Source organism: Protopterus annectens, chromosome 12.part0 (genome assembly GCF_019279795.1).
Source record: "Protopterus annectens isolate FY-2018-M chromosome 12.part0, PAN1.0, whole genome shotgun sequence".
Taxonomy (NCBI): Eukaryota; Metazoa; Chordata; order Ceratodontiformes; family Protopteridae; genus Protopterus; species Protopterus annectens.
In genome coordinates this window covers 1,281,495,695-1,281,520,086 of record NC_056746.1, presented here as the reverse complement: position 1 = coordinate 1,281,520,086, position 24,392 = coordinate 1,281,495,695, and the positions used below count along the sequence as shown (strand labels likewise).

The 24,392-nt window shown below is 39.8% G+C and overlaps 1 protein-coding gene across 2 annotated transcripts in view; it reads right to left on the bottom strand.

The window, feature by feature from the left end:
* Positions 1–24,392, bottom strand: part of LOC122817132 (bactericidal permeability-increasing protein-like) — a 286,884-nt gene that overhangs the window by 177,114 nt on the left and 85,378 nt on the right. For both annotated transcript variants that reach the window (XM_044090323.1, XM_044090324.1), the window contains exons 4-6: positions 15,684–15,812; positions 5,013–5,156; positions 1,378–1,438 (exon numbers count right to left, since the gene is read on the bottom strand). In XM_044090323.1, the coding sequence (XP_043946258.1) occupies positions 1,378–1,438; positions 5,013–5,156; positions 15,684–15,812 (334 nt within the window). The remainder of the gene's footprint in view (positions 1–1,377; positions 1,439–5,012; positions 5,157–15,683; positions 15,813–24,392) is intronic.

Genomic DNA, 24,392 nt, shown 5'->3' with positions numbered 1-24,392 from the left:
TATGTTGTGATATGCCCCCTCTTTACATGCCCCTCTTTTGCCCTCCCACTTAACAACCAAGTAGCTGCTTTTGCCACATCTATTATCTGACTATCTCAGTCTATGACCTGTACAAACACCCAGCTAACTGTATCCTCCTGAGTATACTTTCATTGACAGCTCTTTTATTACATCGTGTATGTATTGCATATAATTAACTAATATCCTAAGCATTCTTTTTTCAGCCTTGTTCCTGGATCATGGTTGAAAAGAACCCTTAAGGCAACTTCCCTTTCTGTTTAACAGCTCTAAAAATAGAACAAAATGAAATCTACAAGCAGACAAGCAAACACACAACTAAAACCTGCTGGTGATTTATGTATTTTGGACTTTGAAACATATCCTATGCTTTTTTTCTCTTCCATTATGCATGGGACACTATTGCAGCACATTTATGCAGTGTCCATGTTCTAGTACCGTAACTGACTGCACTATCTCAGCTATCTCCATGTTACAATGTTAGTGTGATATATGAAAAATGTCTCCACCCCAGCAATGTCTGCTAAATTTTGAAGCTATGTTCAGTCTGTCAAGTGATTACCTTGTCCATTATGAAAGCATCATCATCCTTTTTGTTAATCTTTCTAATTAATATTGTGCTCTTGCATTTAGCAGCCATGCGCGTACGTCTCTGACCCCAGTTAGCAGTTACCTTTAGTGTTTTTTGCTGAGACATGTATATCTTCCAGGCCAAGAATAGATAGTGGGGTACATTGTCCGTACCAGATGGTTCTTGAAGTGCTGAATTAGAGTTAAGTAGGAAAGCGTAGAAAGGCAGACAGTATGACCTAACACTCCGAACCACTGTACTCAGCCTTTCTTTCAGTTTCTAGCAGGTGCTGAGCAACAATGTAATAAGTATACTGACACGTATATGAGTCATGTGCCCTTCTATGTATAGTAGGTTAAGGCTATAAGCTGTAGTTTCTATGGCATAGGGTTTGACTCCCTCAGCTGCCAGTTGCCTACTGTGTAACCCTAAATAAGTCACTTAGCCAGGCATTGCTCCTGGGTTGCATCTGAAAAAGGAATGTGTGTGTAGTGGACCTAGCTAGTTAACAAATGTTGTTATACCCCTTCAGAGGAGAAACCGTGTGTGTGTGTGTGTGTGTGTGTGTGTGTGTGTGTGTGTGTGTGTGTGTGTGTGTGTGTGTGTGTGTGTGTGTAATTCCTCTAGCATCCTGAAGAGGGTGCACATGCTCACTTTAATAATCCATTGACCTGATGTCATCTGAACCTGTTTCACAGACAATGTGCCTTTTTCCAGTAGTCTGGTAGTGTAAGGTTTTGCTGAGAAAATATTGAAATACAGGTGGAGAAAAAAGATTATAAACTTACATTTTTGTTTATCAGCTCTTCAACTACGTTCTGTAAGGAAGCCTGAATAAGTTTATCCATGCTGAAAAAAAAAGAGGCAGCCATTAAATTTTTGCTTGATACCAAAATACCCTCAGAAAAGTGTCTTGTTTTAAATAACTTACTTTCTCTACTAACTCCCTGTTTTAGTGCTGTTGCAGTTTCATAGATGATGTTTGTTGGTGTCCTTTTCATACACCATTCCTGTCTGCATGCAGAATTTATTTTCTAGTCTTCCTTTTTTGTCTTTATAATTGATCCACGAATACTGTGTTTTGCAGAGTGTCATTTTATCCTTTCAGGTTTTGTTTTCCCTGTCTCCAACATGGTCATTTATATCTTCACCCATTAGCTCAACTTACTCAGCCCCATCCTGTCATTTCAGTTCCTTTTGTCACTTACCTCCTCCAGAGAATTGTTATCCTACTGGCTTTCTGTGCTAGATTGCTGGACACAGTATTTGTGGCTGAGGGTTGTTTGGAGGGGTGTGGGGTGGGAACGTTAATATCTATCCACTTACCCATTCACCTCAATGTATTGTGGGGGCTTCATTGTATGCCCAGTACAGCAAGCACATATAAATCAAATATGACAATGACACCATTGTGTTAACCTGTTATCGTATGGCTCCTCAGGGGTTCACCAAAGGGCAGTACCACTCTGGCCAGTACTTTTACACCTCCACCAAAATGGAAAAGCTGCCCATTGGCCAAAGTACTGCACTGCACCAAGCTGGTCCATTGGCAGCAGAGTCGAGCACCTTATACCTTTGATTAACCTTATTGTCTGTAGGGAATGAGCTCACTGAAGCAGGAGTGTTATTAACAAGTTCTAGAACCGTCGTAATGTCATCTGTTCTGTCTAATGAAAAGTAATGCACTGCACCAAGCTGGTCCATTGGCAGCAGAGTCGAGCACCTTATACCTTTGATTAACCTTATTGTCTGTAGGGAATGAGCTCACTGAAGCAGGAGTGTTATTAACAAGTTCTAGAACCGTTGTAATGTCATCTGTTCTGTCTAATGAAAAGTACTGCACTGCACCAAGCTGGTCCATTGGCAGCAGAGTCGAGCACCTTATACCTTTGATTAACCTTATTGTCTGTAGGGAATGAGCTCACTGAAGCAGGAGTATTATTAATAAGTTCTAGAACCGTCGTAATGTCATCTGTTCTGTCTAATGAAAAGTAATGCACTGTGTCACAGAAAAGAGATGCCAATGTGTAGCAACGTAAATTGTAATGCATGCTTCCAATGTTTGCATCTGACAGTCATACACGGGTTAAATTTAACATACTATTTTTCCAGTAAGGGACCTGTACGAATAATCTGTTCCTGTTTTCTTTAGTAGGGCTGTGAAGAAGGAACATCAGTATAAAAGTCCAAGGGTGGCAACAAGTTTTTTTTTTTAATACCTTTATTGAATTATCACTTGTGACACAGTCAAACTTATGTTTATATAAAAGTAAACACACCATATTAACAGTTTCACATTTACAAACATTATACATCACATATATTGCTATATATCCTATAATCTAAGCAATATTACATAAATTATTCAATTCCTGCCTTCTCCTCAACCTCATTCTTCCTGCAAAACATTTTTTCTGCATGTATTGTTCCCACAATTTCCATTGTTTTCTGTGTAATTTGCTCCTCACCTTTTCTAAAGATCTCACTTCTTGTTCATGTATCTCGATAACAATATTCACTACTTCAAGTATAGTTGGTTTAGATTTTGATTTCCATTATATAGTAATTGCTTTTTTGGCAGCCACCAGAATTAAACTGAAGAAGCTCTTACTGTGTCTAGGCAATTCAAATCTGCAACCCAACTCAAAAGAATCATTTCCATAGTTACACTTATTTACTCGCTCAGTATTCCTGACAGAAAACTCTGTAGGGAATTTCTAAAGTCTGCAAACTCAGTAGGGGATATAAAATATTGCATGATAAGTATAGGAATTAATCAGATGAGGTCAGAAAAGATTGGGAAGAGAGATTAAATATGCAGAAAAGGGAGGCAACTAGTTTGTCAGAAACTCAGGCTTTTGGCTTCATGAGGGATAATGGATCTTTTGCAGGAAAACAGCCTGTAACAGCAGAGTTGTCGACTTGTGTCACTGGTGTGGAACAAGAAGCCTAAGAAACAGGCTTAATGCTTCATTATAAAACATTTGAACTATGGAAAATTCAGCCTCCACAAATAAATACATAAATAAAATAAATAATAATAATAATAATAATAATAATAAAACATCATAATAGTGAGAATTCTATATAAACAGTGAATCAAGAAATAAAGAAAAAAGCTTCTATCAGAAAGTGAAACAAGGAAAGGGACAGTACAAAGGCTGACGGCCGTACAAGAAAGTCAACAATTCTGGCTTGAAATGCTGAGTAAGAGCCCTTCCCCAGACTTATAGCTTTTTAGGGGTACACCACACGGTTTTATTAGAAGATATACAAACACAATACACTGAGAATGACTCGGTTGTCAACATTTCAGTCTTCAGTATTTAAGAAGAATGGGCAGCTGACGACTTACATGGCCTTTGTTGTGTGCACCAGAGGCAAAGACAAGAGTACTTGGATATGGTAGTAATGAAGCATGATTAATAATCAGAATCTCATCACTTGTGTATCATACCAGTGGCACAGATGTACACACCAACAGTGCATTATACAGCACTACATTTGCAGGAAATAGTGGAGGAAGTATGGGTGAGACTGTGGGAACACAGGCAGCTGGGCAGACAAATGTGAGATGGTGGGGAAACTGATGCTGTCTGATTACTTTATTACCCACCAGCCATGTACTATGGTGTATGGGATGGCTGGAGCATCTTCTGCTAGAGGTATGATCATTCTGTGACTTGAATGGCACCATATGAGGGAGATGGACAGAAATTCACTGTACGTCTTTTTTTACACATGATTATAGGATAGTGATGTCAGCCTTTCATATTGCCTGGGAACGCTTAATATGGATGGTGTGCGTGGTGTGAGCTTTGCATATTGCCCCTCACCTTGTCCTCATGTCCTGATACATTGCTGATATATAGAAGGTTATACCATCCAGTAATGTTAAAGCAAAGTATTGTACTAAAGTGTGATACTACTTTCTTATATGCTATGTTTGTGCAGTGGACAAATATCCACATGACAAAAAAGCAAGTAATGCCATTTTACTAACTGATTAGAGAACTTGGAATTTCAAGAGTGTATCTGCATTAACAGAACTTAACATCCCAGACAGAACAGCAAGGCTTCAGTATGGAATGCAGGATCTTAGTGTTGTTGGTGTCTCCGTCTGAGAATGACTGATGCATTACACCCTGTGACAGCCCATAAAAGCATAAATTACATTACAGAAAATGAATACGTACCCACAGACAGTCAATATCTCCGCTCTTGTTACATACATGAGTAAATGACTTATGTGATATTCTGAGGTATGGAAATGTTTCTAATGAGTCAAATAATCCTCGTGAGCCTGAGCTCCAATAACTGACACTTTGTGAATGACTGAATAGGAGTGTGAATATGGTCAGGATATCTGTGAGCTGAATAATAACATTTATACAAAAAGTAATAAGCAGAAAACGAAAATTACCTTTCCCCAACTATTGTTGAGCTTATGGTGGTTTGACAACTATTGCTTTGCATCTTAGGACGTCCTGCAGAATCTCGGGTCAGACCAACAGATGAGGAGATTGAAAGCCTTGATACAAAGATGTCAGCTGATCCATGTGGGTTTCTGTAGTGTACAAGATAAAAGCTAAGTCAGTACCAGAGGAAAATGGTGCCCTTCTGCTCAGGTGACAAGCGCTAAGGCTAATCTGGCAGTACTTAGCTGTGCTTGGCACAAACTGCCATGTTCTAGTTCCAGGTTCACCACAGAGTAATGCAATTTCTACATGCAACTGAGAAACAAAGCTGATGTACTCAACTCCTAAAGCATCTGAAGGAAAAAGGACTTACGAATGGGACTTTCACTCTCTGAATTGTTCTTATGTAGGTGCACTCCCTAGAAACTAATTATTGCATCTAACTGTGAGTGTTTTTACTTCTTTTTGTTATATTGGCATACTGTGTATGCTCATAAGGACTTTTCCCTCTTTCCGTTCCCTGCCATTAAAACAAGCTGCCACTAAGTGGCAGCAGAATGCCACCAAACAGCTGAATCTCAGCCCTAATAAGTTGCTGGTCCTGTAAGCAGGACAGTGCTCTGCAGATACTTACCTTCACAAATGTTTCTGTCTACAGTAAAGACACCCAAGTCCCCTCTCAGCATTTATTCTCAATACACAGTGAATAAATGATGCAAACACAGTAAATGGGCACAATACATGTGAATAAGACACAACGCTGCTTACCTTCAGCAGTCAGACTCCTGAGACTTTTTTTTGGCTCATACCTGCTAGGTAGGGTTCTGCCCACTCCACTCCCCTACCCTACCCTCATTCCCATTCAACCCCTGCTCATTTCCTTTATACCTAACTGTACCACACCCACACCCAGCCCTCATCCCTCAGCCAACCATGTAAACAACTAGTACCACCCCCTTCCCTACCTCTGCTCTCATATTACACACTATACATATAGTACCTCCCATCACACAAAGTAGCTACAGTCCAACCTACCAGTATATTATCAGAATCTCTACATATTCCACAGGATTATTTCTATACACTCCTACCACTTCTAATGTTCCAAACATGTATTCCCAGCAAATAATTCTAGCACTAGCACTTCACCCCCCTCTCACCCCCTAAAGGGCCCATCTCAATACCAAAAGATTGCCAAATTCCAATAATCACGGCCACACAGGTAGCAACCGCACTCTCCAAAGCTAAGAATACAGCATCCATGGGACCAGATGACATCCCAGGCTGTGTACTACATGGACTACAAAATGAACTGGCATCTCACCTAAGTGTGTTGTTTAATCATAGCCACACCTAAGGCTTTGTGCTCACTGAGTGGCACACAGCTACAGTTATCCCACTCCACAAGGGAGCATTCAGCTTGGATCCTGGGAACTACCGTCCCATCAGTCTGACAAGCCTGATCTGCAAGGGCATGGAACATATTATCATGGAACTTATAAACAAAGACACTGGCAACCTTCAAACACTGGACCCCACCCAGTTTGGGTTTGTGAAGGGCCGATCTTGTCTCCTGAATCTGATTGACTTCTTCGAATCAGTCTCCAGAGCTGTGGACGAGGGTAAGGTGGTCCACACAGCCTATCTGGACCTCACCAAGGCCTTCGACACTATCCCCCGCTCTGGAATCATAGATAAACTTACTAAGCTGGGAATAAATCCCTATGTCACTCGATGGGTTGCTAACTGGCTTACTGACAGAATCCAGACTGTAAAAGTAGCCGACTCCAAATCCAGCTCCAGACAAGTGACAAGTGGAGTACCTCAGGGTTCAGTCCTGGGACCACTCTTGTTTGGCATCTACTTCTCTGAAGTACAGGCCAATACTAACGAAGTTTGCAGATGACTGCAAACTGGGAGCCATTATTGAATCCCCAAATTATGTGGATATTCTACAAAAGGGCCTTACAGAAACAGATGCCTGGTGCCAGAGCCATGGGCTCAAGCTTAATGCCAAGAAATGTATAGTTATCCCCTTTGGAAAAAAAACATGTACCCATGAATTACCAAATAGGTGGCAGGACACTAAACATCGAAAGTGTGAGAGTGTTGCCCCCCTGACATCTCAGATGCTCAGGTGGGAGCCGCCCTCTCCAAAGCAAAAAACACAGCATCAATGGGTCCAGACGGTGTCCCAGGCTGCGTCCTACATGAACTTCAAGAAGAGCTAAACCCAAACATAAAACTACTGTTCAATCTCAGCCTTACTACAGGATATGTACCCAAAGAGTGGCGTACAGCAACACTGGTCCCTCTCCACAAAGGTGGTGCCTCAACGGACCCTGGAAACTATTGCCCCATAAGCCTGACTAGCTTGGTCTGCAAAGCTATGGAAAGGATCATCATGGACCTCATAAATAAAGATATTGGGGACCTACAGACACTATATCCTACCCAGTTCGGCTTTGTTAAGGGCAGATCCTGCCTCTTAAACCTGGTTGACTTCTTTGAAACAGTCACCAAGGCCATTGACGAAGGGAAGGTGGTCCACACAGCCTATCTGGACCTCGCAAAAGCCTTCGATACAATACCTCACTCGGGCATTATAGATAAGCTCACCAGCTTAAATATAAACCCCTATGTCACTAGATGGGTTGCAAACTGGCTCAAGGACAGAACCCACATGGTTAGAATTGCTGGAGCCATGTCAGACTCCAAACCAGTTACAAGTGGCGTCCCACAAGGCTCAGTCCTGGGACCTCTCTTGTTTGGTATATATTTCTCGGAGGTACAGGCCAACATGGAAGGACTGTGGCTGACCAAGTTCACAGATGACTGCAAACTGGGCACCATAATCGACTCTCCAGCCGACACAAGCATCTTCCAAAAGGGCCTCATAGAAACAGACAACTGGTGCCAGAGCCATGGCCTCAAGCTAAACGCCAAAAAGTGTATAGTCATCCCTTTGGCAAAAACAAAGTGCCCACAAATTACCACATAGGTGGTAATCCATTAAGTACAGAAGAAGTAATTAGGGACCTGGGGACCCAAGTTGATAGCAATCTCTCATTTGACAACCACGTGGCCAAAGTGGTTAGAAAAACATTTTATATAGCCCATCTAATCATGAAGGGATTCACATCTAGATTAGGGGAGTTCATCGTGCATCTTTACTCATCCCTCATCAGGCCCATAATCGAGTACAATGCCCCTTTTGGGATGTACCTTACCAAACACCTACAGCAACTGGAAAGACCCCAAAAGTACCTCACCAAGAGGATCAAAGGGCTCAAACAGATGCCATATGCTGCCCGGTTAAAAAAAACTCCAGCTCTACTCAGTGGCATACCGCCTGCTCAGAGGTGACCTGTGCCTGACGTATAAGGCCTTGTCCAACCCGGAATTAAGGGACATGCTGCACCTCAAAAAATCCAAATCCCATCGAGCTACACGCTCGAGAGACTTGAACCTCAGCACTGAAATAAATAGGACATGCTGGAGGGACAGATTCATAACCCAGAGGCTCCCTTCACTCTGGAATAAAATCCCAGTCCAGGTTAGGCAGAGTCCCTCATTGACTCTCTTCAAGAGGAATCTTGATGAGTGGATGGGAGATCATAGGTTTACCCCGGGTATCACTTCTGTGTCACTGTTAGACAGAGGCACAGTATACTAACCTCGAAAAAGGGCATAGCAAAATTAATTTAAAATGGGTGGCGAAAGCCAAACATACTCTGGCTAGGCTTATAAATGCCCTAGGGCAGATAGCCTAGTATGAACCTATGAACCTATGAGAGACTTAGGGACACAGGTGGACAGTGGTCTCACTTCTGATAACCACATCGCCAGAACAGTCAAGAAATCCTTCCATGTGGAACACCTCATCACTAAGGACTTTTCATCCAGAAAAAAGGAGGTCATTGTCCCACTGTACTCATCCTTCATTAGACCCATTATAGAGTATAATGCCTCATTTGGTATGTACCTCACAAGACATCTGCAACAGCTGGAAAGGCCACAGAAATACTTCACTAAAAGAATCACAGGCCTAAAGCAGATGCCATATGCTGATCGTCTAAAAAAACTCCAGCTATACTCTGTGGCATATCGTCTACTCAGAGGCGATCTCTGCTTAACATACAAGGCCATGTCAAACCCTGAGCTGTTGGACATGCTCCATCTAAAGAAATCCCAATCCCTCAGAGCCACATGCTCCAGGGATCTAAACCTTGTCATCACAATGAACAAAACATGCTGGAGGGATAGGATCCTGACCCAGAGACTCCCCATACTCTGGAATAGACTGCCCATACATGTCAAGCAGAGCGCCTCATTGGCCCTTTTCAAAAGGATTCTTGATGATTGGATGGGAAATAGGAAATTCATCCCGGGGATCATGTCAGTCGCCCTGCTAGACAGGGGTCCAGAGAAGTAAATATTGTAGGAAGAAATATCCAGGGAATTCTTATGGCTAGGCTTGCATAGGCCCTAGGGCCGATAGCCTAGTACCAACCTATGAACCATCACTGCCCACCTAACCTCACCCTACTTCAACAACATCACAAACCCCAACAAAAGTCGCTCCACGTCAACTTCACCTCCAAAATTTACTAACTATCCCTTACTCATCTCACCCTCACTCTTTAACCATATCACCTATGATGTAAACCCGTACAAACTCCTCCATTATCAAAGCAAATCTAGCTTATCCATACAATGTGACTTAACCTTCTGCAAATACCTACAAACTGTAATAAACATTGCCTCTCACCTGTTATGCAGTGGAACAGTGAATGCAAAAGCTCACCAGACCCAAATCCTCCGGACAGACAGGAAAAGTAAATGCAAGGCTCCTGCTGGTTGTTAAGAAATATATATGTATATTCTTCGTTGCAATAAATCCAATCGAACGTGCTAAATCCAGTAGAACTCTTTTTATTGTCACAAACAATAATAAAATCCAAACAAAGTAGAATTAATATAAATACATTAATGCAACAGATTATTGTAGTTATGTGAATCCATACAACTTAGTAGGACGGTCTAAACTTAATCACAATAGCCATAATTAAGGTATTGGGATTTATTTATGGTTTCCACAAACAACTCAGTTTTTTATTAATTTTTATTAATATTTATTACTCAATAGTATTACACTCTTACAATTTTCAGCAGTTTAACTAGCATTTGATTAATTTTTTAAATTTCAGTACTGCTACTGTTGGGTTTGCTGCAAGGTTACTGCAGCTTTAATTTTTAGCTATCAAGGTACTGAATGTGGTTAATTATTCAATCAAGTTAACCCAATTAATATGTCAATTGTTTTTTGCCAAGCTATTTAAGCTGACAGCATTTCCTATTGGTTTGTACTTGAAAAAGCCCGGTATCACCGGGCGAAAGCGCTTGTCTTCTACTTTGTTTGGACTTTATTATTGTTTGTGACAATAAAAAAGAGTTCTACTGGATTTAGCACATTCGATTGGATTTATTGCAACAAAGAATATACATATATATTTCTTAACAACCAGCAGGAGCCTTGCATTTACTTTTCCTGTGTGTCCGGAGGATTTGGGTCTGGTGAGCTTTTGCATTCACTGTTCCTGGTTCTTACACATTTCTTCGTGATTCGATTGTTATGCAGTGGAGATATCAACCCCAAACCCAGGTCCACTAACTAATCCAGTAAATCACCAGAATCAGTCTAACACCAATACCATCCTACTCAAGAAAACATCGTGTATTCTAATAATAAATCATAACATAAGAAGCATCCCTAACAAAACCACTGAGGTCCATGCAACCATAGCATTATACTTACCTGACATAATCTTCTTCACAGAAACATGGCTCAAACCACATATTAAAAAATGAAGAAATTCTATGAAAAGAGCGTACAACTAAAAAGGAGGTGGAGCTGCTCTCCTATATCAGTACAACATTAATGTTGAACTATTCAACTTAGAAATCTCTGCATTTAATAATGCAGAGATCCTACTTGCTAAGGTAAGATTAAGTACACAAAAACAGCTAAATATCTTAGGAGTATATATCCCTCCAGAAGATAACAAAACCCTAGAATCTCTAATCCACTGGGAATCTGAAATCCTCCCCATAAAACAGTTATACTAGGCGACTTCAATATTGATTGGACCTCACTTAACTCACCCCAGCCCTCAAATCATATTAACCTTTATGGTTTCTCACAACTTATACAAACCCCTACTAGGACAGACAAAACTTCAAAAAAAGAATCAATACTAGACTGAATTCTCACCAATCACCCATCTTCCACTCATAGCTTCGGTACACTACCGGACACTCTAAGCAACCACCTCCCAACCTTTTTCATCAGGCACTACCCGACACTCTAAGCAACCACCTCCCAACCTTTTTCATCAAGCTCTACCCAACACTCTAAGCAACCACCTCCCAAACTTTTTCATCAGGCACTACCACGACCACCTCCCAACCTTTTTCATCAGGCACTACCCGACACTCTAAGCAACCACTTCCCAACCTTTTTCATCAGGGACCAAATTAAACTCACTAAAACTATCTCCCTTAAAAACATAAGATACACTAAAACCTTCAGGGCTGATGACCTTAATACAGCCCTTAACCACTCTAACTGGTCTCAGCCATTAACACTTCCTTTAGACGAAGCAGTTGTGTACTTCAACACTATCTTCTTAGGCATTCTCAACCAACTTGCCCCCCAAGACAAATGCGCACTAAAACCATCTATGCCCCATGGCTTACCAAGAATACTAGGCAACTTATGAAACAAAGGGACAAAGCATGGGGCACCTGGGGCAAAAACAAAACTATTCCTACTAGGCAAACATTCTTAGAACTGAGAAACACAGTAAAAAAAAATCAGCACCAACAAACATAAATACAATAACAAAATTCAATCTAAGCAAACTACCAACCCACAAAAGTTCTGGGCTGCTATAAACAATATTCTCCAACCAGGTAAATCACAGACTCCTCATCCAAATATAGATACCACCTCCATAAACACAGCAACCCAATGAAATGAATTATTTACCAACTCTATGCCAAATCTATCAACAGACCCACCCTCCTCAACCCCCATTATACTACTTAACCCATCAAATAACCCAAACTCCTTCACCCTTCAACCAATTCCAACCAATACAATCTATAGATACCTAACCAAACTTAAACCCACCACTCTAGCAGCAGACAGACTACCTTTCAAATTCCTACAAATAGCTGCCAAATCCATTTCCCATCCAATCTCAATAATCATAAACAGATCATGCTCTGAACAAAAAGTGCCACTTCTCTGGAAAATCTCCCACATTATACCAATACGGAGCACTTCCACTGACCTAACTAACTATTTCCCTATAGCTATACTTTTCCCACTGGTAAAAATACTTGAAAAATGTATCCATACCCAGATCCTAACACATCTCCTCTCCAACAATCTTCTTGTCAAAACTCAACATGGATTCCAATCCAACCATAGTACTACCACTGCACTCATTCAATTTAGTAACCTAGTAAATATGCAACGCAACAATGGCCAACTAGTTTCTGCAGTATTCCTTGACCTATCAAAGGCATTTGATACAGTCTCCAATATAGAACTTGTAACAGCACTCTCAGAATTAAAACTAATTGCCCCCACTCAATTATGGTTTCAAGACTACCTCTCCCAGTGCCAACAAGCTGTTAGTGGAAAAACTCCCCCCCCCCCTCTTCCTGTGAAACTAGGACTAGCCAAAGGATCAGTCTTAGGATCCCTACTTTTCAGTATATTTACAAATAATCTTCACAAAGTCACCCCTCTAGCAAACCTGGTTCAATATGCTGATGACACCACCTTAATCTGCTCTGCCCCCACCCTCCAACAACTTCAAATCAAGACACAAGAAGCCTTTACATCCATTGAAACCTGGCTATCAAACTCCCAGCTAACAATAAATCCTAAAAAGACCCAACACATGCTCTTCCATCCCTCCAAAGCAACAGTACCCAATCCCCCATTCTCTATTCCTGCATCAGATAATACCCCTGTCTCCCCTGTCACCCAAACCAAATTACTAGGAGTCATCATTGGCAACAACATGAAATTTGACAAATGTATAGCTCAAACAATAAACAAAGTCCACAAAAAAACAAGTACTCTTTACAGATGTAAAAACTTCCTAACCAACAACAGTAAAGTCATCCTAGCTTGTACCCATCTTCTCTCTACCTTACTGTATGCTTCTCCTGTCCTAATTAATCTAAACAGGAGTGACTTAAACAAACTATCAGCATGCTACAACAAAATAGCAAAATGTGCCGCAAACTCCTCCTATTGCACTCACCACCATCAAGCCCTAAAACAACTTTCCTGGCTAGAACTCCCAAACACCTTAGCCCTTAACTCATTCCCTCCAGTACAGCTCTTTTGAGTGTGCACCTTTAACTCCTAGTGGGTGTGGCTTTAGCTTTTAAAAACGTTCTAACAAATACTCCCTGACCGAGGTCAAATATCAATACAATTGTGTTTGCCATCATGTATGCTTCAAGATAAAATATTCTGATGCCTTGTATGTAGCATGGGTTTTGAATTATTAATGCTAATATGAACAAGTAATATTTGACACCTAGAGGGGCAGTAGGAGGTAACTACAGAAACGCCTGGAGGCGGACTAGACTGTAATGAGTTCACCAACTTACTCTAACTCACCAAATACTGTACCATCCCAACAAAACTCCTGCCTTATAAGACTTGATCACCCTCTACTCCAATAACCGAGAACTTAGATCCACTAACAAGGCACTAATCACAATCTCCAAAAGCCATTACAGCTCTGGTGACTCCCTGAATTCTAGCAACATTGCCAAGACTTGGAACTCCCTACCACTAGAACTCAGGGTATAACCTAACAAAAACATCTTCAAACGACAACTCCCTTCCCACCTAAATACCTCTTGGACATGTAACTGCCTCGCACCTGGCTGAGATATTCTAACGCCTTTTCCCTGCCCATTATCCAACCTCCTCTTTAAAACCCCCACAGATGCACTAAATCTTATCTCACTTTAGATTCCTACCCACGGCCATCTACTCCCCTCTGTCATGTCCTAAATTACTAACGCTCAGCTAGATTAAGTTGAATAACTTTCCCTTACATGTCATTGATCCTTATATGAACTTGTCTATACCTGCTCATAGACAAGCTGTTTAGTATTTTTTGTTTTTCTTTCCTTTTCTTTTTATCTTCATTACATGTTCAATATTACCTGTACTAAGCAAACTGTATGATCGTATAATCATATGTTACTACCTGCTATATTTCTTAATTGTACGTCTAAACCATTATGCTTATGTAAACATCTTAGGTATTGTATCTTACAAATTGTTCTGGAGCTTTTCTCCCTGGGCCTCTACTGCAAATGGACAGCTATGTCCAGTCAGATTTCCCCGGTAAACAAATGTAAAATAAATAAATAAAATAAAACTCAGCATGAAAAATTTGAAACTTATATCTAAATGAAGATATGCAGCAGCTAATGTTCACTTTGTTTTCATTCATAGAGATGTGTCATTCCTGTGGCTTAGAGCTGTCATTGTTCTTTGCTGGCCTCACTTCTATTTGGAAGCATTAATCTATGCTGTTGCATTGATGGTTTCAAAATAAGTTGTAAATTATTTTATCTCAAAGTTTTTATAGTTACCATCATGGCATTGACATATACCAGATGAACTTATGTAGCATATACAATATTCAAAACATCCTATGGTACATATAAAAGACATACCGTAAGTATGGTATGACTAGACTACAAAAAAGCATTTGACGGTATTCCACGTTCATGGATAAAAGAGTGCATAAAAATGTATAAGATACACCCGACACTGATCGATTACATTACAGTGACCATGAAACAGTGCCAAACCACTTTGCAGATAAACCATGATAAAGTACAAATTATTATTCCAGGGATAAAAATTCAAAGGGGGTTATTCCAAGGTGACTCATCGTCACCTCTGCTTTTTTGTTTTGCTCTTAACCCATTAAGCTCTCTATTTAACAGATTAGGTCATGCTACAATTTGCCTCCCAGAAAAACAACATAGCATAAAGGCTTTCTCATCCACTTTTTGTGGATGATTTAAAACTGTACAGTTCATCAGATGAGGAACTGAAAGCACAACTGCAAGTGATCAAAACGTTTTCAGACGATATAAGAATGTCGTTTGGTCTTGATAAACGTGCAAAAGCAAACCAAACGAAAGCAGAAGACAAACTGATAAAAACACGTGCAAGGATACAGAGATTCCAACAAATCCAGCCCAAACGACTTGAAACATAATATGAGCACTTTTGTTTTATTTTATAATAAAGCTTCTTCAGATGAAGTGAACCAAACACACACTGTTTAAATACAATTCTAAAGGTCATGTAATAACTTTTTTAAAATCATTTGATAGCCAAAAACTTTTAAAATCATTGATCATCTTCAAATCATGTGACAGCCAAATCCCCTGAACAAATCATACATTAAGGCAACATATTTGATAAGTTAAAAATTGAATCAAGCAAAAATCTAAATCTAAATATCTGAATGCATAAACCTGTAAACTTTACCATGTTTGCATTATTTTGGGCATTTTTATTATAGTATGTATAAAAGAATCTGGTATCTTACATGCCAGCAAAGTTAATTCTCCAATTCCCCTGCAGTGTAAATGTAACATCCTGGAGAGACAAATGTAGTCCAGTTGGAGGTACAAGACTCATAGAAGACTCTGAATAACTGGGATGTAAAACACGCAACCTAGAAAGAAGGAAAATTTAGAATGCTTTATTTTTTGCAAGTTTGTCCAACTTAGCCTCTCCTAAAAAAAAAAGATGAAATTTTATCACTTCGAATCTTAGCTTTTACAGTTAAAACACTGAACAATCACTAAAGAGGATAACTAATGACTTAAGAATTTGTCTGAATAGTATGACTGAAGAGACATGCCTACTGTAACATGTTTGATATAGGTAGTGTCTGGAAGTGAGGGGAGTGGGGATTATCTAGGAAGAGAGTAAGCTTTCTCTCTAATGGCTTATCTCCTTCCCGTGAGATGCAGAGGGATGCTTGATCAAAAATCTGACATCCAGTAGACACCATGTGGCATTACAGCTATAATATGGGAGTTGCAAGCAGTTTGAAATATTTTAGGTCATATGAGCACCACTACTGTCTGCACTTCAGAACTGGGCAGAGCAATATCTCTGCTGGCCAGCCTTTGTGATCGATCTCAGTAGAATCTTCAAAATAGACAAAAGCATAAGAGGCTGCAGTGAAAAGCAACAAGACAGGAATAAGCAAGTGTAGAAACATACACACACAAACACATAAGTGATACAACTAGGCTGTTCCTCATGATGCCAATCATTTAAGCCCCTGATATTGGCAGAACAGACGTGGACAGAAATCTGCAGAAGATGTGTGCTTCTCTTCTCACATTAGAGAAGTAAATGTCATTCAAATACATCTTCTACATGTTAAGATGTATTGTGATGCCCCTGCACTGGCCCAATAATCAAGGAGCCTCAATCCTCACCACTGGCAACAGTGAGGGATGTGCTCAATGGGAGGATGGCAAGTACACACACAGTAAAGTACAATTTCCCTTAACAGCACACAGAGATCAGAGTCAGTCTGGGGCTTGTTTCTCCCTCTCTCTCCAGATCCCCAATAAGACTCCCCACTGGCACAGCTATATGGTAAAGATTTCAGCAGAGTGGCCAAGTAAGACCTCCAACATTCTCTCTGTCCAACCAGTGCTTTGTGTCCCTGCCCAAGTACCTGACACATACACACTTTGAGATTTGATTGACACACACACACAAACACACACACACACACACACACACACACACACACACACACACCTGGGAAAGGGTGGCACAGGCTTACTAGCTATGCCCCCTTCTGCCCAGACTATGAGATAGTAGCAGCTGCCACCAGCCACCCTACTTATCAGCTACTATAAGACCTAACAAAGGGTGCCCAATCCTACTGTGTAATGTTACTATTAATCCAAATGGTAGTTTGACCAAGAACAAGGCTATTTAGGAGTTGCCTGTACAGTGTCACCAAATACATATGCAAGTACTCCAAGCACTTAAACATGTCTCACAAATATCAGCCACAAAGATAGGTTTAAATATATTTTATAATAAATAATAAAAGAACAAGACAATACTCAAACAACACAGTAACTACAGAGTTCAAAATCACAGGAAATATTTTAAAACAACATTGTAGGACAGTTTCAAATAAATACAGAAAACATTTAAACTAATCTTTACACTATCCCTATCTATATTTAAGAGAGATACTATGCCCTAAGTCTTACTTACAGACAACACACAGGCAGAAGTGTTGAGTGGATGTTTCTAGGTCCAAGACAAGACACATCACTCTTTGTCACCTGACTTCAGTTCCCAGGCTAAACAGATACTAACATAATTTTAACATCTCTGTATGAGAAGTACATATCTCTCAGAAGTTTGCAGAACATGGAAGTCATAAAACAATAAAATGCTTTTACATTTGAAACCTAGTAATTATTTCCGTTTCAAGACAATACAAAGACTTCTAGCTCTAGACATTGTGTCTGCTATTGAACTGAAAATATGAGATAACACAATCCTAAAACACTTTAGTTTCAACTTATTTTCTTGAAATTTTGCAAGTTAACTCTGTATGTTCCAGCTTCTACTATTAAAACATACATTTGCCCAGGTATATAGTTTATTTACATTTCCTGTTCTTTTCCAGTAGGGTACACTATGGACACATGCCTGAAGCTCAGTAATACACAAATCCTGTTCAACACCCAGTTCTGCATCTGTAGTTTAATATACACATAACAAATAGTTCTCTTACATCTGTAAGCCAAGCATATGAATCATATTAATATTCACAAATGACGTATGATTATTTACAAAATTCCAGATAACTGAGCTGGCAATGTCACAAGTATCTGAGTAAGATTTATAGGCCCGGGCTGATGTTTAATTTAATTTATGTTTTCAGACTGGCTGCACTGATGAAACAGCCACAGCATAGCTGGACCTGGTACAGTAGAAGATCTTGGGCATAGCTGGACCTGGGACAGTATAGGATCATGGGCATAGCTGGACCTGGTACAGGATAAGATCATGGGCATAGCTGGACCTGGTACAGTATAGGATCATGGACATAGCTGGATCTGGTACAGTATATGATCATGGGCATAGCTGGACCTGGTACAGTATAAGATCATGGGCATAGCTGGACCTGGTACAGTATAAGATCATGGGCATAGCTGGACCTGGTACAGTATAGGATCATGGGCATAGCTGGACCTGGTACAGTATAGGATCATGGGCATAGCTGGACCTGGTACAGTATAGGATCATGGGCATAGCTAGACCTGGTGCAGTATAGGATCGTGGGCATAGCTGGACCTGGTACAGTATAGGATCATGGGCATAGCTGGACCTGGTATAGTATAAGATCATGGCACTCAGTAAGAATAGCTCTGTGATGCTCCTGAACATGCCAGGGTCACCTATAGATTTGTACTTTTTCATTCTAACCAGGAAAACATTTCAGACTGATGCTGTTGTGCTATACAATAACACTGAATACTAGCTGAAAGACAGAGCCTACATAGTGTGAGTTGCAGACATCTCATCAGAAAGTATGAAAGTGACCAGTGTTGTCCCTCAGAGCATGGGACCTCTCCTTTTTGGCATTTACTTCTCAGATCTCCAACAGATAACCAAGGCTGGTGACTAACTAAGTTTGCAGATGACTGCGGACAGGTCACTGTTAAATCACCCCGTGAAATCCAACCCCTCCAGAATGAGCTCTGCCTATTAAACCCCTGGTGTACTAAAGATGTTCTCAAACTAACTGCCGAAAGGAGTAATATAATCACTTTTGGTAGACAACCCCTTCCCTCATCACAGTGTAATGACAACACGTTTCGACAAAATGAAAAATGTTGTCAAGGACTTTGGAATTTAGGTTGATCATTTCCCTCTCTTCTGACCATCATGTGTGACAAAGGTTGTCAGAAAATTATTTTATTTAGCCAGCTAATTGCCAAAGGAATATCACCAAGGTCTAAAGAGGTAATCATTCCCACATGCTCAGCATTGCTCAGGCCAATTATCAAGTATATCTTATTTCAGATGTTTTCAACAAAACATATCAATTAGAAAGACCCCAAAGTTCCTTAGCCAAAGAAGATCATATCCCTAAGCTCCTTGAACTAAAAACAAAGGCTGGAAGCTCCACCCCTTTATACGGTGTCTTATAGACTGTTAAGGTTAGATTTTTGTCTTGCTTACTGTGCTATTAGAGACTTGATTGTCCTGGATCTCCTATTTCTCTGAATGTACAATATCTTTATGAATATTAGAACCAGGGACCTAAATCTTCACCAACAAATGAATAAAATACAGAGGAAGGCAGATTTATAATGCACTGCCTCCCTAACCTCTGAAAATTTTCTCCTACATGTTAAGCCATGACATTCAATATTTTATTTTAAATGTAACTTAGATGACTGGATGGGTTTCAACAAACTGTGAGAGATGGGTATATTATACCTACCACTGGGGGGGGGGGGGGGACTGTGATTGCCATCCTGAAGAAAGGAAGTGTGGCCTCAGTTAGGGTACTGCTGAGGTGTGAATGGTCATAAGACCCCAGTGCCCCTGGAATATCTTGAATCTAAACATCTTCTCTTATGCATATCATTACATGGATTTACAGACAAAATGTGAAAAATTAAAGTTTACTTTTTATTGGCATGTTTAAAAGGCTAGTTGGCATCCAGTCTTTATACAAGTAGCAAGATGTAGGTTAACACATGCCCTTTTAGCATTCATATTGTAATCAGAGCAGTTTCTATCATACAATTGTACACTATGGCAATAAACCAAAAACACAATGATGGAATGGGGCTTGACCAACACTTAAATTTCCAATGCAATATAAACATGACTAAAAACAATGTCAATAAATTCTTTTATTTCCTGGGCAGGAAAATGTTCTTTTTATCCATCTCTGGAAAGAAGAAATGCAATTGAAAAAGAAATCCTGTTTGCTCAATTAGAATATGGCATGCCCATCGTATCATCATCCTGAGAAATGTCCAGCTCTACAAAATCTACTTAAAATCCGTTCTAACACTAGACAACTCAGATCCTCTGATAAGCTCCTTCTACAAGTTACTAGGTCTAATAACTTTCATGGTGATGCTTTATATTCCAGTAGTTTCTCCAGGTTATGGAATAAGACCCTGCAGCCACTATTTTCCATTTCTAACCCTCATATATTTAAAACACTTCTCAAGTCTCACCTATCCAAATCATGGCTCTGCTCATTTCTTAAACCAGGCTGAATATTATTACTATCAATTATACTATTTAATTATCTTTTTTCTACCTGACTCATCTAATGGTAATTTTTTTTTTCTTTTTTAAGTTACCTACATCTTTTTCTTTCTCTCTTTCATAATATTTTAATTCTAAACAAATAAGCTATTATTAACTTATTAATATATACTGATTTGTACCTATTTAATATAGTTATTTCCTCTTATCTTACTGCTCTATTAGGTTGTAATAAAAGTGAATTTATTTGTATGTGTAACTCGTGTGAATTTATCTATTATTACAATTTGCCCTGTTTGTATATCTTTCTTATTTTATTTCAATTATCTGTATATTTTATATTTTATTTTATTTTATATTTTATATTTTATATAATACTGTTGATTATATAGTATAGTTGTACTGGGCCTTGCTGAAAAAGGGTTAACAGCCCAGTCGGACTATCCCTGTAAACAAATTAAAATAAATAAATAAAAATAAATAAATCTACTCCCACAGACAGATCTAGCACTAGGCTCTTTAGCCCTGAGGTGATTGAAGGACCCCATATTCCTTGTTATGATGCAGGAGTAGCATGTGGTACTTAGCTGCTGGGCTACAGTCCTTCTTTTTCATTAGTTTTAATGTTTTTAGCTTTATATACTTTTTTTTAAATTAAAACACATTTGTTTTCTCACTATTGTTATCCTCTGAACTTTGTGCAAAAAAATGGTAGCAGAGGTTGCATTTATTCAGTTATTCCATGCAAAGGGTTCTGCTTTCAAGCTAAAAGAAAAAAAAGTTGGCTGGTCTGACTTTACTTTTAGTCCACAGAAAAGGAGATGATTGTGCCTTATGATATGTTTCAGGGGAGGTGGTAACAATGCTTATGTGAGGGCTGCTCAGTCTTTTAGAAGAAGCAATAAGAGGCTCCTTTACCATCCACTCAAGCTGTATCATGTCACTGTTGTCTCCTGTAACCTGATTTGAAATCACTGGCAGAAAGTAAGGAGGTTCTGTCTGTGTTTTGTATGGAGCAAAGTAGTTGTTTTTTTAATTAAGAGAATATGTTCATCTCTGCTAGCCAAAGCCATCTTAGGGTATATTTTTATTCCTAAAAAATATCTTGGTGTATGTAATTAACAAGAATGGATATGCAGAAGTATGCATCATGAACAGAGTGTGAACACTTATTTTTCTGCAAACATAATTGATGGGGAGAAGGTAGTATGGCTGCTGGTAGATACTGCATCCTCAGAGTCAAAAAGGGTGTGTGGAAAGAATGAAAGTTAGCTTGCAGCCCTCTCAACTTGTGTCTCACATCCTCAGACACACACACATACACACACACACACACACACACACACACACACACACACACACACACACACACACACACACACACACACAAACTCTCACACAGGTGTGCACATGCATGCATACACACTCCACTCATGCACACACAGACATACACATGCAAACACACACACACACACATACACACACACACGCACATACACACACACACATTCAACACACACTCAGTATATGCATATGCGAACCATACGCATGCACTCGCACACACACACACACACACACGCGCGCACATAAACACATGTGCACTGATCAAATTTCATGTAGTATACATGTCTGGGATGCCTTGGAAATGCTGCTGTGTTGATGCCATACTGAAGCATTTTGTTCACCACCTTTGTTTTTGTTTCATCCTAATATCCTACTAGTGAGAAGGAGACAGAGTTCACTGCAGGCTCAGCAACTTCATTCTCATAGGAAAGTCTCCAACCTACATGAAAATGTGATGTAATGGGTGCAGCACCCCTTACATAACATGCACTGTGTCATCACCAGCAATGCTGTTTACTGAAAAATGTGATATAATGGGTGCAGCACCCTTTACATAACATGCACTGTGACATGACCAGCAATACTGTTTACTGAAAAATGTGATATAATGGGTGCAGCACCCTCTGTATAACATACACCATATAATGGGTGCAGCACCCTTTACATAACATGCACTGTGTCATCACTAGCAATGTTGTTTACTTAAAATGTGATATAATGGGCGCAGCACCCTCTGTAAAACATGCACTATATAATGGGTGCAGCACCCTTTACATAATATGCACTGTGACATGACCAGCAATACTGTTTACTGAAAAATGTGATATAATGGGTGCAGCACCCTCTGTATAACATGCACTATATAATGGGTGCAGCACCCTTTACATAACATGCACTGTGACATGACCAGCAATGCTGTTTACTGAAAAATGTGATATAATGGGTGCAGCACCCTCTACATAACATGCACTGTGTCATCACCAGCAATGCTGTTTACTGAAAATGTGATATAATGGATGCAGCACCCTCTGTATAACATACACCATATAATGGGTGCAGCACCCTTTACATAACATGCACTGTGACATGACCAGCAATGCTGTTTACTGAAAAATGTGATATAATGGGTGCAGCACGCTATGTATAACATGCACTATATAATGGGTGCAGCACCCTCTACATAACATGCACTGTGTCATCACCAGCAATGCTGTTTACTGAAAATGTGATATAATGGGTGCAGCACCCTCTGTATAACATACACCATATAATGGGTGCAGCACCCTTTACATAACATGCACTGTGTCATCACTAGCAATGTTGTTTACTTAAAATGTGATATAATGGGCGCAGCACCCTCTGTAAAACATGCACTATATAATGGGTGCAGCACCCTTTACATAACATGCACTGTGACATGACCAGCAATACTGTTTACTGAAAAATGTGATATAATGGGTGCAGCACCCTCTGTATAACATACACCATATAATGGGTGCAGCACCCTTTACATAACATGCACTGTGTCATCACTAGCAATGTTGTTTACTTAAAATGTGATATAATGGGCGCAGCACCCTCTGTAAAACATGCACTATATAATGGGTGCAGCGCCCTTTACATAACATGCACTGTGACATGACCAGCAATGCTGTTTACTGAAAAATTTGATATAATGGGTGCAGCACCCTCTACATAACATGCACTGTGTCATCACCAGCAATGCTGTTTACTGAAAATGTGATATAATGGATGCAGCACCCTCTGTATAACATACACCATATAATGGGTGCAGCACCCCTTACATAACATGCACTGTGTCATCACTAGCAATGTTGTTTACTTAAAATGTGATATAATGGGCGCAGCACCCTCTGTAAAACATGTAGAATATAATGGATGCAGCACCCTCTACATAACATGCACTGTGTCATCACCAGAAATGCTGTTTACTGAAAATGTGATATAATAGGTGCAGCACCCTCTGTATAACATGCACTTTATAATGGGTGCAGCACCCTTTACATAACATGCACTGTGACATGACCAGCAATACTGTTTACTGAAAAATGTGATGTAATGGGTGCAGCACCCCTTACATCGCATGCACTGTGGTATCACTGGCAATGCTGTTTACTGAAAAAACCTGGTTACATTATCACCTAGTGTACATAGATGTCAAGGCAGTGTCATTATCCATGGTTTCTGGGGAAGATAGAATCACTTCTTTGAAAACAGAAGATATAAGTGTTATAAGTGATATTGTGAAGTTTGTGTACGTCTGCCTGTCTGACCAGATTATTATTTTTTGACCCCTGTGCACCAATGACTCATAGATATACCACAGAGTGAAGTGTCACTTGCTAGGATGATATGCATGAACGGCTAGTATGCATGACTAGTTTGACAAATGTGAACAATGTGATTATGTCAGGGAGGCATACATTTACAGTGGTTATGGGGCCAACATCTTTGAAGACAAACTACTAATTTATAACATATTTATTGATGAAAGCATTACTGTCTGTTAAATTTATTGATGTATATGTACAATATCTGAAATCTAGTATACTTGGCCTGCATGCTGTTGCATGGAATGTTCTCATAGCTCCCTTTCACTGGT